Source organism: Mauremys mutica, chromosome 16 (genome assembly GCF_020497125.1).
Source record: "Mauremys mutica isolate MM-2020 ecotype Southern chromosome 16, ASM2049712v1, whole genome shotgun sequence".
Taxonomy (NCBI): Eukaryota; Metazoa; Chordata; order Testudines; family Geoemydidae; genus Mauremys; species Mauremys mutica.
Window position 1 is genome coordinate 19,875,764 of NC_059087.1, and position 12,690 is coordinate 19,888,453.

At 47.4% G+C, this 12,690-nt stretch overlaps 2 protein-coding genes and 1 gene segment (V, D, J or C); all 3 read right to left on the reverse strand.

The window, feature by feature from the left end:
- Window positions 1-4,116, reverse strand: part of LOC123351198 — a 576,764-nt gene extending 572,648 nt beyond the window's left edge. Inside the window, 2 exon segments of the V gene segment in view lie at window positions 3,284-3,589; window positions 4,035-4,116. Coding sequence covers window positions 3,284-3,589; window positions 4,035-4,080 — 352 coding nt within the window.
- Window positions 1-12,690, reverse strand: part of LOC123351200 (immunoglobulin lambda-1 light chain-like) — a 624,702-nt gene that overhangs the window by 605,404 nt on the left and 6,608 nt on the right. The window lies entirely within an intron of this gene.
- Window positions 1-12,690, reverse strand: part of LOC123351197 (immunoglobulin lambda-1 light chain-like) — a 668,923-nt gene that overhangs the window by 598,557 nt on the left and 57,676 nt on the right. The gene's annotated exons all lie outside the window — the stretch shown is intronic.

Below are 12,690 nucleotides of genomic sequence, written 5' to 3' on the forward strand. Positions count from 1 at the left end.
CTCGTCCCGCAAATGAACCCTGCGAAATGAATCCGGAAAACTGACCAAAGGGATAAAGTAGCTGCAGCTTTTCCAGAGTAAATGATGCTCTGATCCCGGCTCTGGTTCAGGCCAATCTCTGTTTGCAAGTCTCAGGCGTCCGGTCCCCCCGGGATACTCCTGTTCCTTTCTGTACAGGGGGAGAAGGAGCTGTAGTCGCAGACATGCTCAGAACTGCTAGTAACGTTTTAAGGCCAACATGCACCCGGAGATGGAGGGACCCTTTTCATCCATTCAGCCTTTGCCGTCACATGATCCCGGCCCGGCCCTTCTTCACATGGTTCCTGCTGGTGGATAAAGCAGGTTTTAAGCATCTTCCTTCCCCACTGCCCAGCTCCCCTGAGGGCTGAAGAGAAAACCGGCAACCTGGGACTTTCCCATCTCCAAGGCCAGAAGCCTCGACTGTGAGGCTCTAGCCCCAGGGAGCTGATGTACATTCATTAGACCAGCAGTGCCCTGGGGATGGAAGCAGCAGAGAGCGGCAGGGGTCTGCTCTTTCCATTGATGCACCTTCTGTGGGACCTCAGTCCCCAGGGAGATCAGCAGCACAGCTCGGCAGCAGCAATCCCAGCCCACCTGCATCTGCTGACCCCACAGATACAGCTCTCAGCTTGTGCCTCAGCAACGCAGTGTTACCTGCTCTTTCTTTGCGGTTGAAATACACTCGATGAGGCCTTTTCCTCTGCCTCATCACGTTGCACAGAAGATGTACCACAGCTTGTGTGCAGCCCAGTGGTCAAAGCACACCAGCCTGAGGCTCACAAGGTAACGCATTGACCCAGGGTCCTCCCACATTTCCCACGGCCCCTTCTTTGCCTTTGACACGGAGACGGTTGTAAAACTACGGTACAGATGGGCCATTCCATTGAGAGACTAATCGGTTACAGTCAGCAGTGAGGGAAATCCCCACCCCCCGCAGGGTTTGCAGAGTGCACCAGACATTGTCTGTACAACCAGCCTCAGAACAGCTGGCAAAACTGTGGGCAAGAACGACCCCTAGCTGTCACTGGTACATTCTCATTGTTCAGCACTTAGCTCTGCGGTTCTCCAATGGCTCCATCATCTGAGCCGCTTTCTTACCAAAGGGATCTCCCTGGGGCCCCCTCCTCTCCTAATTCCCAGGTCCAATCACACATCTTCCAGGGGGTCACTGCTGGGGCAGCATTAGGGATAAAAAAATGAACTTCCTGCTTACAGCCCTGCCCCATTCGGTACCTGTGCAGTTCATGTCCTCCCCCAGGATAAGGCTTTACATTTACTGGTGTCAAGTCTCTCCTGATGTCCTGTGCCCACCAGTGATTTATTCTCCCCACACCACTTTGCAGATTGGATCTGCCCTCCCACACGCTGACATCCCTCCAAGGCGGGGGTCAGGTCAATGTTATTCTCTGTAGGATTCATCCGATTTACTCCCCCGAATAGAAAATGTGTCACTGGTGTCCTGGCACCAGGCTGGTGAGTACTTTTTACACTCCGACATCCTGTGCTCTGCAATCGTGTGTTCAATCCCTGGGCATTAACATCGCCTATGGGGGCTACACTGACACCTCGTACAATCCACTATGACAGAGACACTCCACCCTGTCATGAGAGATGCCCTCCCAACCCTTCCTCCCCAGGGTCTGCCCACCTGGGAATTCACACAGAAGGGACTTTCTGGAACCAAACCTCAGTCCCTCCCACAAGCTTCATAAGAACATAAGAACATAAGAAAGGCCGTACCGGGTCAGACCAAAGGTCCATCTAGCCCAGTATCTGTCTACCGACAGTGGCCAATGCCAGGTGCCCCTGAGGGAGTGAACCTAACAGGCAATGATCAAGTGATCTCTCTCCTGCCATCCATCTCCATCCTCTGATGAACAGAGGCTAGGGACACCATTCTTACCCATCCTAGCTAATAGCCATTTATGGACTTAGCCACCATGAATTTATCCAGTCCCCTTTTAAACATTGTTATAGTCCTAGCCTTCACAACCTCCTCAGGTAAGGAGTTCCACAAGTTGACTGTGCGCTGCGTGAAGAAGAACTTCCTTTTATTTGTTTTAAACCTGCTGCCTATTAATTTCATTTGGTGACCCCTAGTTCTTGTATTATGGGAATAAGTAAATAACTTTTCCTTATCCACTTTCTCAACATCACTCATGATTTTATATACCTCTATCATGTCCCCCCTTAGTCTTCTCTTTTCCAAACTGAAGAGTCCTAGCCTCTTTAATCTTTCCTCATATGGGACCCTCTCTAAACCCCTAATCATTTTAGTTGCTCTTTTCTGAACCTTTTCTAGTGCTAGAATATCTTTTTTGAGGTGAGGAGACCACATCTGTACACAGTATTCGAGATGTGGGCGTACCATGGATTTATATAAGGGCAATAATATATCCTCAGTCTTATTCTCTATCCCCTTTTTAATGATTCCTAACATCCTGTTTGCTTTTTTGACCGCCTCTGCACACTGCGTGGACATCTTCAGAGAACTTCCACGATAACTCCAAGATCTTTTTCCTGACTCGTTGTAGCTAAATTAGCCCCCATCATGTTGTATGTATAGTTGGGGTTATTTTTTCCAAGTTGGGGTTATTTTTTTCCCCAGCCCCTTCCAATCTCCCTGCACCTCCAGTCTCTCCCCCCATGTATACATCATCCCCTGTCTATCTCATGTCCATGGAGTAATTCCCTGGCTGGTTCAGTGCAGAGGCATGAGATGGGGACGGGGCCCAGGAATCACCCCGCCTCGCTGCACCTGGGCAGGTGATAGACACAGCCTAGATCTAGCGCCCCCGGAGTGCTCAGCTTTGGGGTCGCACAGCGGCACTGCACAGCCCCATGGGAGACACGGCCAGCAAGGGGTTGGGAGTGGAAAGGCCATGCCCCCCACGTGCCCACGGAGAGCAGGGACTGGAGGGGAGCACATGTGGCTCGTTGCCCCAGCAGAGGTAAGGAGCATAACAGAGCACAGGCCTTCCCCAGCCATCTGTCCCATGCCAGCACAATACCCACAGCCTGTCTCCACAGGGCGGTAGCACCCCCAGGCCTCCACCCCCATCTCCCCAAACAAGACACAGAGAAGCTACCTCGCAGTTTGCCCTTTATTTGGGACTGTACCACCCATGACAGGGGAGAGACAGTTCATTTCGCTGCAGGGCCTCAGGCAGGGGGAAGATGCAGTGAGACCACAGCAGTGGAACGTGGGCTGCTGGGGGAGGTTTTGGTCTCAGTTCCGCATGGCTCTGTAGCAATGTGCGATTGTAGTTGCCTTCATTTGAAGCACAGTAATAATCAGCCTCATCGTCGGCTTGGACCCCAGAAATGGTTAAGGAGGCAGCATTGGCGGAGGTGTCTGTAGAGCCGGAGAATCGGTCAGAGATTCCAGAGGGTCTCTTGTTCCACTCATATATAATTAGCTTTGGGGCATTTCCAGGCTTCTGTTGGTACCAGGATACATAGTAGCTACCGATGCTGCTGCTGCTCCTGGCACAGGAGATCGTAACCGTTTGCCCAGGAGACGCAGAGGCTGAGGGCGGCTGAGTCAGCACAAACTGGGCCAAGGACCCTGATACAAAACCAGTAACAGAGAGAAGTTGTTAGATGAGCCGTTTGTATCTCTGATTGGCACACGGGGCTGGAAGGGACCTCCTGGGTCATCAACTCTGGTCCCTGCTATCGCAGGCGACCCAGGCACACAATCCTCGTCATTACCTTAGTGAGCTCCAGCTTAAAACGAGTTAGGTGCTTTGTCCCTCTTGGGAGGCTGTTTCAGACCCTCCCTCATTTGGTGGTTTGAAACCATCTCATTTGCTGTTTCAATTTTCCCATTGTTAGTTTATACCCAATTGTTCCTGTGCCAACACTGTGCTTCAGCTTAAATGGCTTTTCACACCCCCGGTGTTCACCCACTTGCTGCATTTATACAGAGCAATCCTATCCCCCCTCGCCCTGCTGGAATCAAAGAGGCGATGGAAAGTGAGGATTGTTATTAGCAAAACCGTCCCACTCACCTGAGCAGTAAGTGAGCAGCGTGAGGAGCAGAAGGGCCCAGGCCATGGTGGGAATCCAGACGAGCTCGGCTTCCTGAGGCAAACGGGTCTGTGGCTGGGACCCTCCGATTCTCTCTTAAACCCCCAAAGCTGGAGAACGGCCCCTTCATGCAAATCTGCTCCCTGCTCATTGGCTGCTGCTGCCCTGACCTCCCCACTCCCACTCTGAGTGGGGAGAAGGGCCATAAAGGACCTTTGTAACAGACACCCAGCACTGGTGAGTGTAGACCACGGGCTGCTCATTCACAGTACAAAGGAGAACCCTGCACAGGTGGGAGAAGTGATTTTCTGCTTTGCAGAGTCCATTTGTAGCCCTGGATTACTTGTAAAGAACAGGAGTACTTGTGGCACCTTAGAGAGTAACAAATGTATTTGAGCATAAGCTTTCGTGGGCTAAAGCCCACTTCATTGGATGATGCAGTGGAAAATACAGTAGGAAGATATATGTACACAGAGAACATGAAAAAATGGGCGTTGCCATACCAACTGTAACAAGAGTAATCAATTAATATGGGCTATTATCAGCAGAAGAAAAAAATTTTTTGTATTGATAATCAGGATGGCCCATTTCCAACAGTTGACAAGAAGGTGTGAGTAACAGTAGGGGGGGGAAGTATGGGGAAATCGTTTTACTTTGTGTAATGACCCATCCACTCCCAGTCTTTATTCAAGCCTAATTGAATGGTGTCCAGTTTTCAAATTAATTCCAATTCTGCAGTTAATTAATTAATTCCAAAGCTGCAGCTGCAGCCGTTTCCACCTCGCTGTGCGAGGAAGGAATGGGACGGTGCTTGGAAACTCTGAGACTAATGGGCAATGAAGCCCAGACATGGCCACAGGCTGTTTGCTGAAGGGAGTGTGGAAGGGAAATGTGTTTTCCACTTCACAGCCGGCAGCTGGAATATTGGCATAAGGGATCAGGGTGGGACTTGGAGCAGTTACTCCAAATTACATGGAATTTGCAGTCTGTACAGACACCAGCCAGTGCATTGCCCTTCCCCAAAGCCAATGGGCCAAATTCTGATCTCATTTACACCACCAATGTAAACAATGAGGGAATGTCACTGACTTTAATTTAATTTCTGTGCATTTATATGTGGAAGTGTAAGATCTGATGAAGGAATAAAAGATCTGATGAAGGAAAATAACCGATGCAGCAATATTTGGATGCCAGTGTAGATGAAGGTAATAGGGATACAGAAGCCACATTTCACCCATTTCAGGGACAAAGTCACCTGGTTCGCGTGCTGTCTTTGTTAGCAACAAAAGAGAAAATAGAATGTTTGAAGTAAAACGGTTCAGGTATCCCGTATGTGGATTCATTTTTCACTGACCTCCTAGAATGTTCTTGATGTTTGTTGAATCTTGTGGAACCTTCCAGACTTTCTGAGAACTAAGCGTGTTGTCAGCCATGTCCTCAGGGGTATATAAGGGGTGGGGCGTCTCCAGTCAGTCAGCGAGATATAAGGACAAAGTGAGGTGAAGTTGGAGCCCAACTGCGATATTGTGAACCTTGTTTTATTGTGTACTTGTGAAAGTGTACTTGTGTTTTAATACCTGAAGAGTGTAAGTAGTGACTAAACAAGGACATAATTAATGAGATTCCAGAGATCTCTTTTGAACCCATGTGCTTATATATGGCATCAATAAATACAGATTTACAGATCCTAGCATGCAAATATGTCATCTTTTATGACAGGGATAAATCATGCCTGCAAATTGTGCATTGAAGTTGTGAAATGGGCTACAAATAAAATAAAAATACAGTAATCAAAACTTTAACAAATGGAGGGATGGGAATCATGGGGGCACTGAAGACTCCTCGCTGGGGGCATCAATTGGTCTTGGGTCGGACCTGCCTCCAGATAGTCTAGAGAGATCTACATAGTCTCCGGTTCTACCGCCCTAAGGCCTTCAACTCCCCAAAGCCCTTCCCGTGGGACTCAGGTTACAGAGGGCGGGGTGCTGCTAATGCTATTGGGTGATCTTATACTGCCACCTGCTGGTCTGTATAGAGCAGGGGTCGGCAACCTTTACTATCAAAAGAGCCATTTTGCCCCCTCTTCCACTAAAGAAAAATAGTCTGGAGCCGCAAAACATAACACTGCTTATAAACTTTTAAAAGTTTTAATCTTTTTTTAATTTTACCTGTTACAACAACAGAATACAACAAACAGAAGTGCAGTGTGCATGTGAAGGCCTACTTTAAAATAAATTAAACACTGAACTATGCAGGCCTTTTTGAGTCCTTCCCGTATTTGTGTAAAATTAAAATAAAACGTAGCCCACTTTAATATAAAAAACCATATAGTTGCAGCTTATCAGTTTTAAAAAAGTAAACATAACATTAGGAACATTTTTTGACAAGTCCATTTCAGTGTGCTCTCATCCTCTTAGGGTTTCTTTCTCGGCCAGCAATCAACCGAAGCACCTGAACATACAATAAAAAACTACATCAGCTCCGGGTCTGAAATAAATGTTTTTTTCTGAATAATAATAGCCTATTAAATGCTAGTGTTCTCACCTGTTTAATGTGACTTCTGTTTCTGAAGCTCGATGCTGATCTTCCCTATGTTGGGGCTGTAAGATGTGACTTTGATCTTCACACAGGACTGTAGGCTCTCATTTGTGAGGCGGGAGCGATATTTGTACTTTATGAAGTTCATGCTCGAGAAAACTTGCTTGCATAAGTATGTTGAGCCAAAGATGGACAGGACTCCAAATGCATACTTTTTCATGTTCATATACGTGTCGGGAATGGCACTCCATGTTTCAAAAACAAGTTTGTCGGGTTTGGGGAGGTTTTCAATATCATTCCATTTGTGCTCTTTAGCGAGAGTGGCTTTCTGACGGGCGACTTCTTCAAGATCCGCTGTCAGGCTTTTGAACTTGGACACCCATAAGTCTTTATCCGCTATGTCGGCCAGTTCAATTTCAAGATCGGGCTGACTTATCCCTGTGAATGCGGATATGTTCAGCAGGGATGGGTCGATGTCCAGCGGTGTGACAGGGAAGGACAGAGTGTTTTTTTCCTTTCTGAACTCGCTGAATCTTTCTCCAAATGCAGCTTGCATTGCCATAATTGCACGGTGTAAATAATCACAATTTATGTGATTGTTCTCTTCTTTGAACTCTCTCAGGGAGGGGAAGTGAGAGAGTGTACCTCTCTGTACATCTCTGGCAAACACTGTCATCTTGCGCTCAAACGCTAGAACATCCTCCAGCAACTGCAGGGCCGTGCTTCCCTTTCCCTGGAGATTTTTATTCAGCGTGTTTAAGTTACTTGTCATATCCACCATGAAATAAAACTTTTCCAGCCAATCGAGGTCTCCCAGTTCGGGATAGCTGAGGCCTTTGCTTTCCAAGAAGGTTTTCACATGTTCCAGACAAGCAGCGAAGCGTTTCAGCACGTCTCCCCTTGACAGCCACCGAACTCTGTTGTGCAGCAGGAGATCCAAATATGCGCTCTCGACTTCATCTAACCATGAACAAAACTGTTGGTGGTTTAACCCGTTTGCAATTATTTTGTTCACTATCTTAATAACGAGGTTCATCACTTCCACACATTCGGGGGGAATGTTTGAGCGCACAGTGCTTCTTGGTGCAAGATGCAGTGAAACATCGTCAGCTCTCGATCCAGCGACTTTTGAAGTAAATTCACAAAGCCCTTCTGTGCTCCTCTCATACTGGGTGCACCATCAGTAGACACTGACACCAGGTGAGTGGTGTTTATTCCTTTGGCTTTTAGACAACTCAAAACAGCCTCACAAATGTCCTGTCCCCGCGTTTGGCCCTTTAGCGGTATGAGTTCAATCAGTTCTTCCTGCGGCCCATCAGAGTTCACATATCTGCATAACAGTGCTGTCTGCTCAATATCGTTTACATCACTTGACTCATCACAGGCAATTGAATATGCTTGAGCTGAATTGATGTCATCAATTTGCTTACTGGTGATGTTTGTTGCCATTTTAATGGTCCTGTCCTTGACGGTCTTTGCAGAGAGAGGCATTTCTTTAATTTTCTGAATAATTTCCTGTTTGTTTTTGAATTCGGAGAATAGATGCTCTGATATTTTTATGAACGATTCTTTCATGTATTCTCTGTCTGTGAACAGCTTCCCCCTCCTTATGATCTTATGAGCTGCCACAAAACTAGCAGCTGTAGTTGAGTTTGGAGAGTTGATCCACTTCTTGAAAGTATGTTTGCTCTGCTCAACTTTCCGTAGTAGTTCTGAAATCGCTCTCTTTCGCCCATCTTCAGTTGGGTACTTTTCAGAAAATGCTGAGTGCTTGTTTTGAAAATGTCTTTCAACGTTACATTTTTTGTTGTTTGCTAATTTCTCGCCACATATCAAGCACACAGGTAAGCCAGCGTCATTGGCAGTGAAGGCAAAGGAATCTGTCCATGCAGAATTAAACTCTCTATTTTCTTCTGAGATTTTTCTTTTTTGGGATGTATTCATGGTTAGCTTACCGCGGGGGTCGCACACTCAAGAAGCCGCCTGCAGATAAAGGCGAGGGCTATAGACGTGGATGTGACGCATATTTTAATTGACAAATTATAAAAACTTTTTAAAAATTCGATGTTAAAGTATCACCTCGAACTCCAAGATAACTGTGCAACAAAATAAACAAAAATTAAATAATATATAAATAAAAATTAAATTAATAAATAACCGTTATTCTTTTTTTTTCTTTTTTTTTCTTTTGTCAAGGCCGAAGGGAGCCACAACAAGGAGGCTGAAGAGCCGCATGGGGCTCCAGAGCCGCGGGTTGCAGACCCCTGGTATAGAGTCTCTGAGGGCTTCCAGTATAATGGAATTGAATATGGAGATACCTGTCTTGTAGAACTGGAAGGGACCCTGGAAAGTAATTGAGTCCAGCCCCCTGCTTACATGAGCAGGACCAAATACTGTTTTTCCCCCAGATCCCTAAGCTGCCCCCTCAAGGCGTGAGCTCACAACCCTGGGTGTAGCAGGCTAATGTGCAAACCACTGAGTTATCACTCCCCCTTCAAACTTTTCTACTGGTGACGCCTTTCACACTGCAAGCCTCTGAGTACGACCCCCTGCTGCCTTATACATTAAAAACGCTTTTTAATATATTTAACACCATTATACATGCTGGAGGCAAAGTGGGGCTTGGGTTGGAGGCTGAGAGCTTGCAACCCCCCACGTAATAACCTTGTGACCCCCTGAGGGGTCCCGACCCCAAGTGTGAGAACCCCTGGCTTAGATCCTGTGAGGTCCTGACAGCCCCTCCGTTGACCTCAGTCAAGCCCCAACTCTTGTGTCTCTAAACAGCCCCAGTGCTCTCAGCCTCACTGACTCCCCGACACGCTTCCTGTTATTGCTTCGGTCACAGCTCAGAGGCCCGGCACTCTGCACAGACCTGATTTGTACTGAAGGACGTGGGCAGTGTCGTTTCACAGGTTAGGAAAGTTTGATCCCTTGTATGGGGGGGTCCCCATGAGATGGTCCCACACTTTAGTGCTAAAACACATCAGGGCAAATCCACAGCAATGATCTCCTTGGTCATGTGCTGCAGCATCCCACCCACCCAAGCTCCATGAGCCCAGATACCACCTGCCCTGTGGGCGATTAAAGGGAAAACCGGAAATCCAGTCCCTTACTGCTCACACTGGTGTGTTACCGTAGGGTTGCTCAGGAAGGACGGCTTTGTATAAGGAATGTTTTAATGAATATTGGGGATTATTCTGAAAAACAAAAGCGAAGCATTAAATGATCTTTACAAACAGGCATAAGGAAAAAGCGGCAGAGCCCACTGGCCTCCCAGCCTTGGCATTGTTTCAAAGGAAGAAAGACCAAGTTAGAACTTTGCGGCTTAGCTGGAGAGAAGTTGCATCTGGGCAAAAGACTCCAATGGCAGCAGCTCTAGGTCTCCTTGTCTGTACTGGCTTTGCTTTACAAACATACAGTACATGGAGCTTGGGCACCCACTGGGCCCGATCCTGGGAAGTGCTGAGCACATGCAGCTCTGGGGGAAGTCAGTGGGAGTTGGGAGCCCTCAGCACCTGAGGCGTAGGCTCAGTCTCTCTATTTGCAGGACAGCTCCATGCAAACAGGAACATCAGCACTGGCGTCTGTGAGTGTGCTGTAGGAGAAGGAAGGTGAGATCACTCTTGTCTGTGTCACTCAAGAAACCACGACTGGAACAGCTATTTAAACTAGCAGAAGAAGGCAGAACAAGATCCAATGCCTGGGACCTGCAGTTAGAAAAACTGGAAATGACCTGCACGGTAATTAAGCACTGGAGCAGATTACAAAGGGTTGTGGAACATGAAGCCTGGGGTTCTTTCTAAAAGAGATGGGTGAGTTACACCACATGTTTCTGGGTGTGAGGCAGGAATTACTGGGTGACGTTCTATGGCCTGTCTCACACAGGAGGTCAAACTGGATGGTCACAATGGTCCCTTCTAGGCTGCAACTCAGCAGAACTACGATCCGGAGCTAGAAGTGTAATAACTGTACCAGCCACTAGCCAGAGGAGCTTTTTAAAACCCAGTTTCGGCTGGTCCAATATCACAGCATAATGCCGACCGTAGAATGGTTCTGGTTGGTATCCTTGAAGCTGTGATCCTTACTGCCCTGGTTTGATTCCCTTACTGCCTTTAACTCAGTCTGTGCATCAGGGCAGTGATGTTGTGTCAGAACACAGGTGAGTTCTTCAGCCAGAAAAGCCCATAGCTTTGAAAGGCAACGAGGACTGACAGCAATTGGAGATCACACTTAGCCAGGAGCCAATCCACTGGGCTATCTAATAGGAACAAGAGACATGCAGGTGGGCTCCAGGCGCTGTGTCACTATGGGTGAGAGGGGTTTTTGTTCCTCTTCTCCATGCAGCTGTATCACTGTGTTAGCTGGGCCATCCCAGTCTGAACAATAGTAATCAGCATCGTCCTCTGCTTGAGCCCTGCTGATAGTTAAAAAGCAGGTGTTCCTGGAAGTATCTTTAGAGGCAGTGAACCTGTCAGGGACACCAGAGCCTTTACCCAGGGTAGAGTCATCATTGTAATACAGCAGGTATCTTGGTTTCTCCCCTTCCTTCTGCTGGTACCAGCGTATGTATCTACCGCTAATGCTCTCTCCACTGGTAGGAACACATGCGAGTTGGACACTTTCTCCTGGTGTCACTGACATAGTGAGTGGCTGAGTCAAAGTTAACTGGTAGCTGGAACCTGAAACAACACAGAACCAAAGTGTCTGTAAATGTGGGTGTGCCATGCACCGGGCACACTTCCTGACCTCGCTTCTGAGATCGAGCATGCAGTTATATTTACCTGCCCAACAGGCTACCAGAACCAGCAGTGTGGTGACCCAAGCCATCCTAAGAACAGCACACGCAGCCACAGCGGTCTCTGAATTCAATGGTGCCTTCTCCGCTTGCTTCTTAAACCCTGTGATGTGAGCAGACACCTGAATGCAAATCTGGATGCCTCTGATAGGCTCCAAGTTATCCTCAGCTCACTGGCACCCACCGCACAAGCATCTGGGGACAGTTGTGTTGCTGCGCTAGAAGTAAGTGATGACGGCCTCAGCTATTTTTATCCCATGAGGACACCCTTGGAACATTTTTCCACCAGATTCCTCCTGGGCTGTTCCATTGGTTTGTTGCACTGTACAGTGGGAGGGACGGACAATGGATTCCCCTGACTCTGGATCACTGGAGTCACTGCTGAAGGCAGGACACCAGCCCAGTGGGGCAATAATCTGTTCCAGTGCGGTCAAGGTCATTCCCTGACAGAGTTTATTTATGGCTCTGGTCTCCAGGGCGTTCTCTGCATTATCCCCCACAAGTGCAGAAGCTCAGCACCTTGCGCTGCATGGGATGGTGAAGGGGCGGTTGTTAAGGAGCTTGGGAAAGCCATTATCTGCCTCTATTGATCTGTATAGAGCACAGAATGATAAACTGGCCATAGAGAAGCTGCATCAGGTGCTGTTCAGCTTAACCAGCAAGGAGCAGCAAAGTAAGCAGCCCTCACAGCCTTACAGGGAGAAGTAGCCACCCTTCTGCAGAAGTCTAGTGAAAAACCTGAGTTGTGGAGGCCTCCCCGCATTTCATACACATTTCCAGGGCACCATTAATAACTACTTTGCTAATGACCTCCTGGGAGGTTTTCAGGAGGAAGAGCCCTGTACAGCTGCAAAACAGTCCTGGCTCTGCTGCCAAAGTAGAGGGATGTTTTAGGATTTCCTGGCCTGGGACATAGACAAGCCAACGTTCTACTTCTGGCAGTGTCAACATCTCAGCATCCTGGGTTAGCACTGAAAACAGAATTAATCTGCCATTACCCGGAGATTTTTGTTCTGGGTTACATGGATATTATCTAGTAAGTTTCTGACATTAACAAGATGTTGCTGCTAAGGCATTTTTATTGCAATGAGAGGGATCTTTCCAAAATGAAAATCCATCAGTTACTATGTCAGCTCCAGCTTCCTTCCTTTGATACCGCAGGTGAAGTGACTATGCATCAGTTCTTGTCATCAGCTTCAGCATTTCTGACTTCCCCTATAACAACACTAATTATTGGGCTTGGCAACATTCAATTTTTAATACAATTTCAGCAGATAATATCAACGTTAATTTTTAAACTTTTT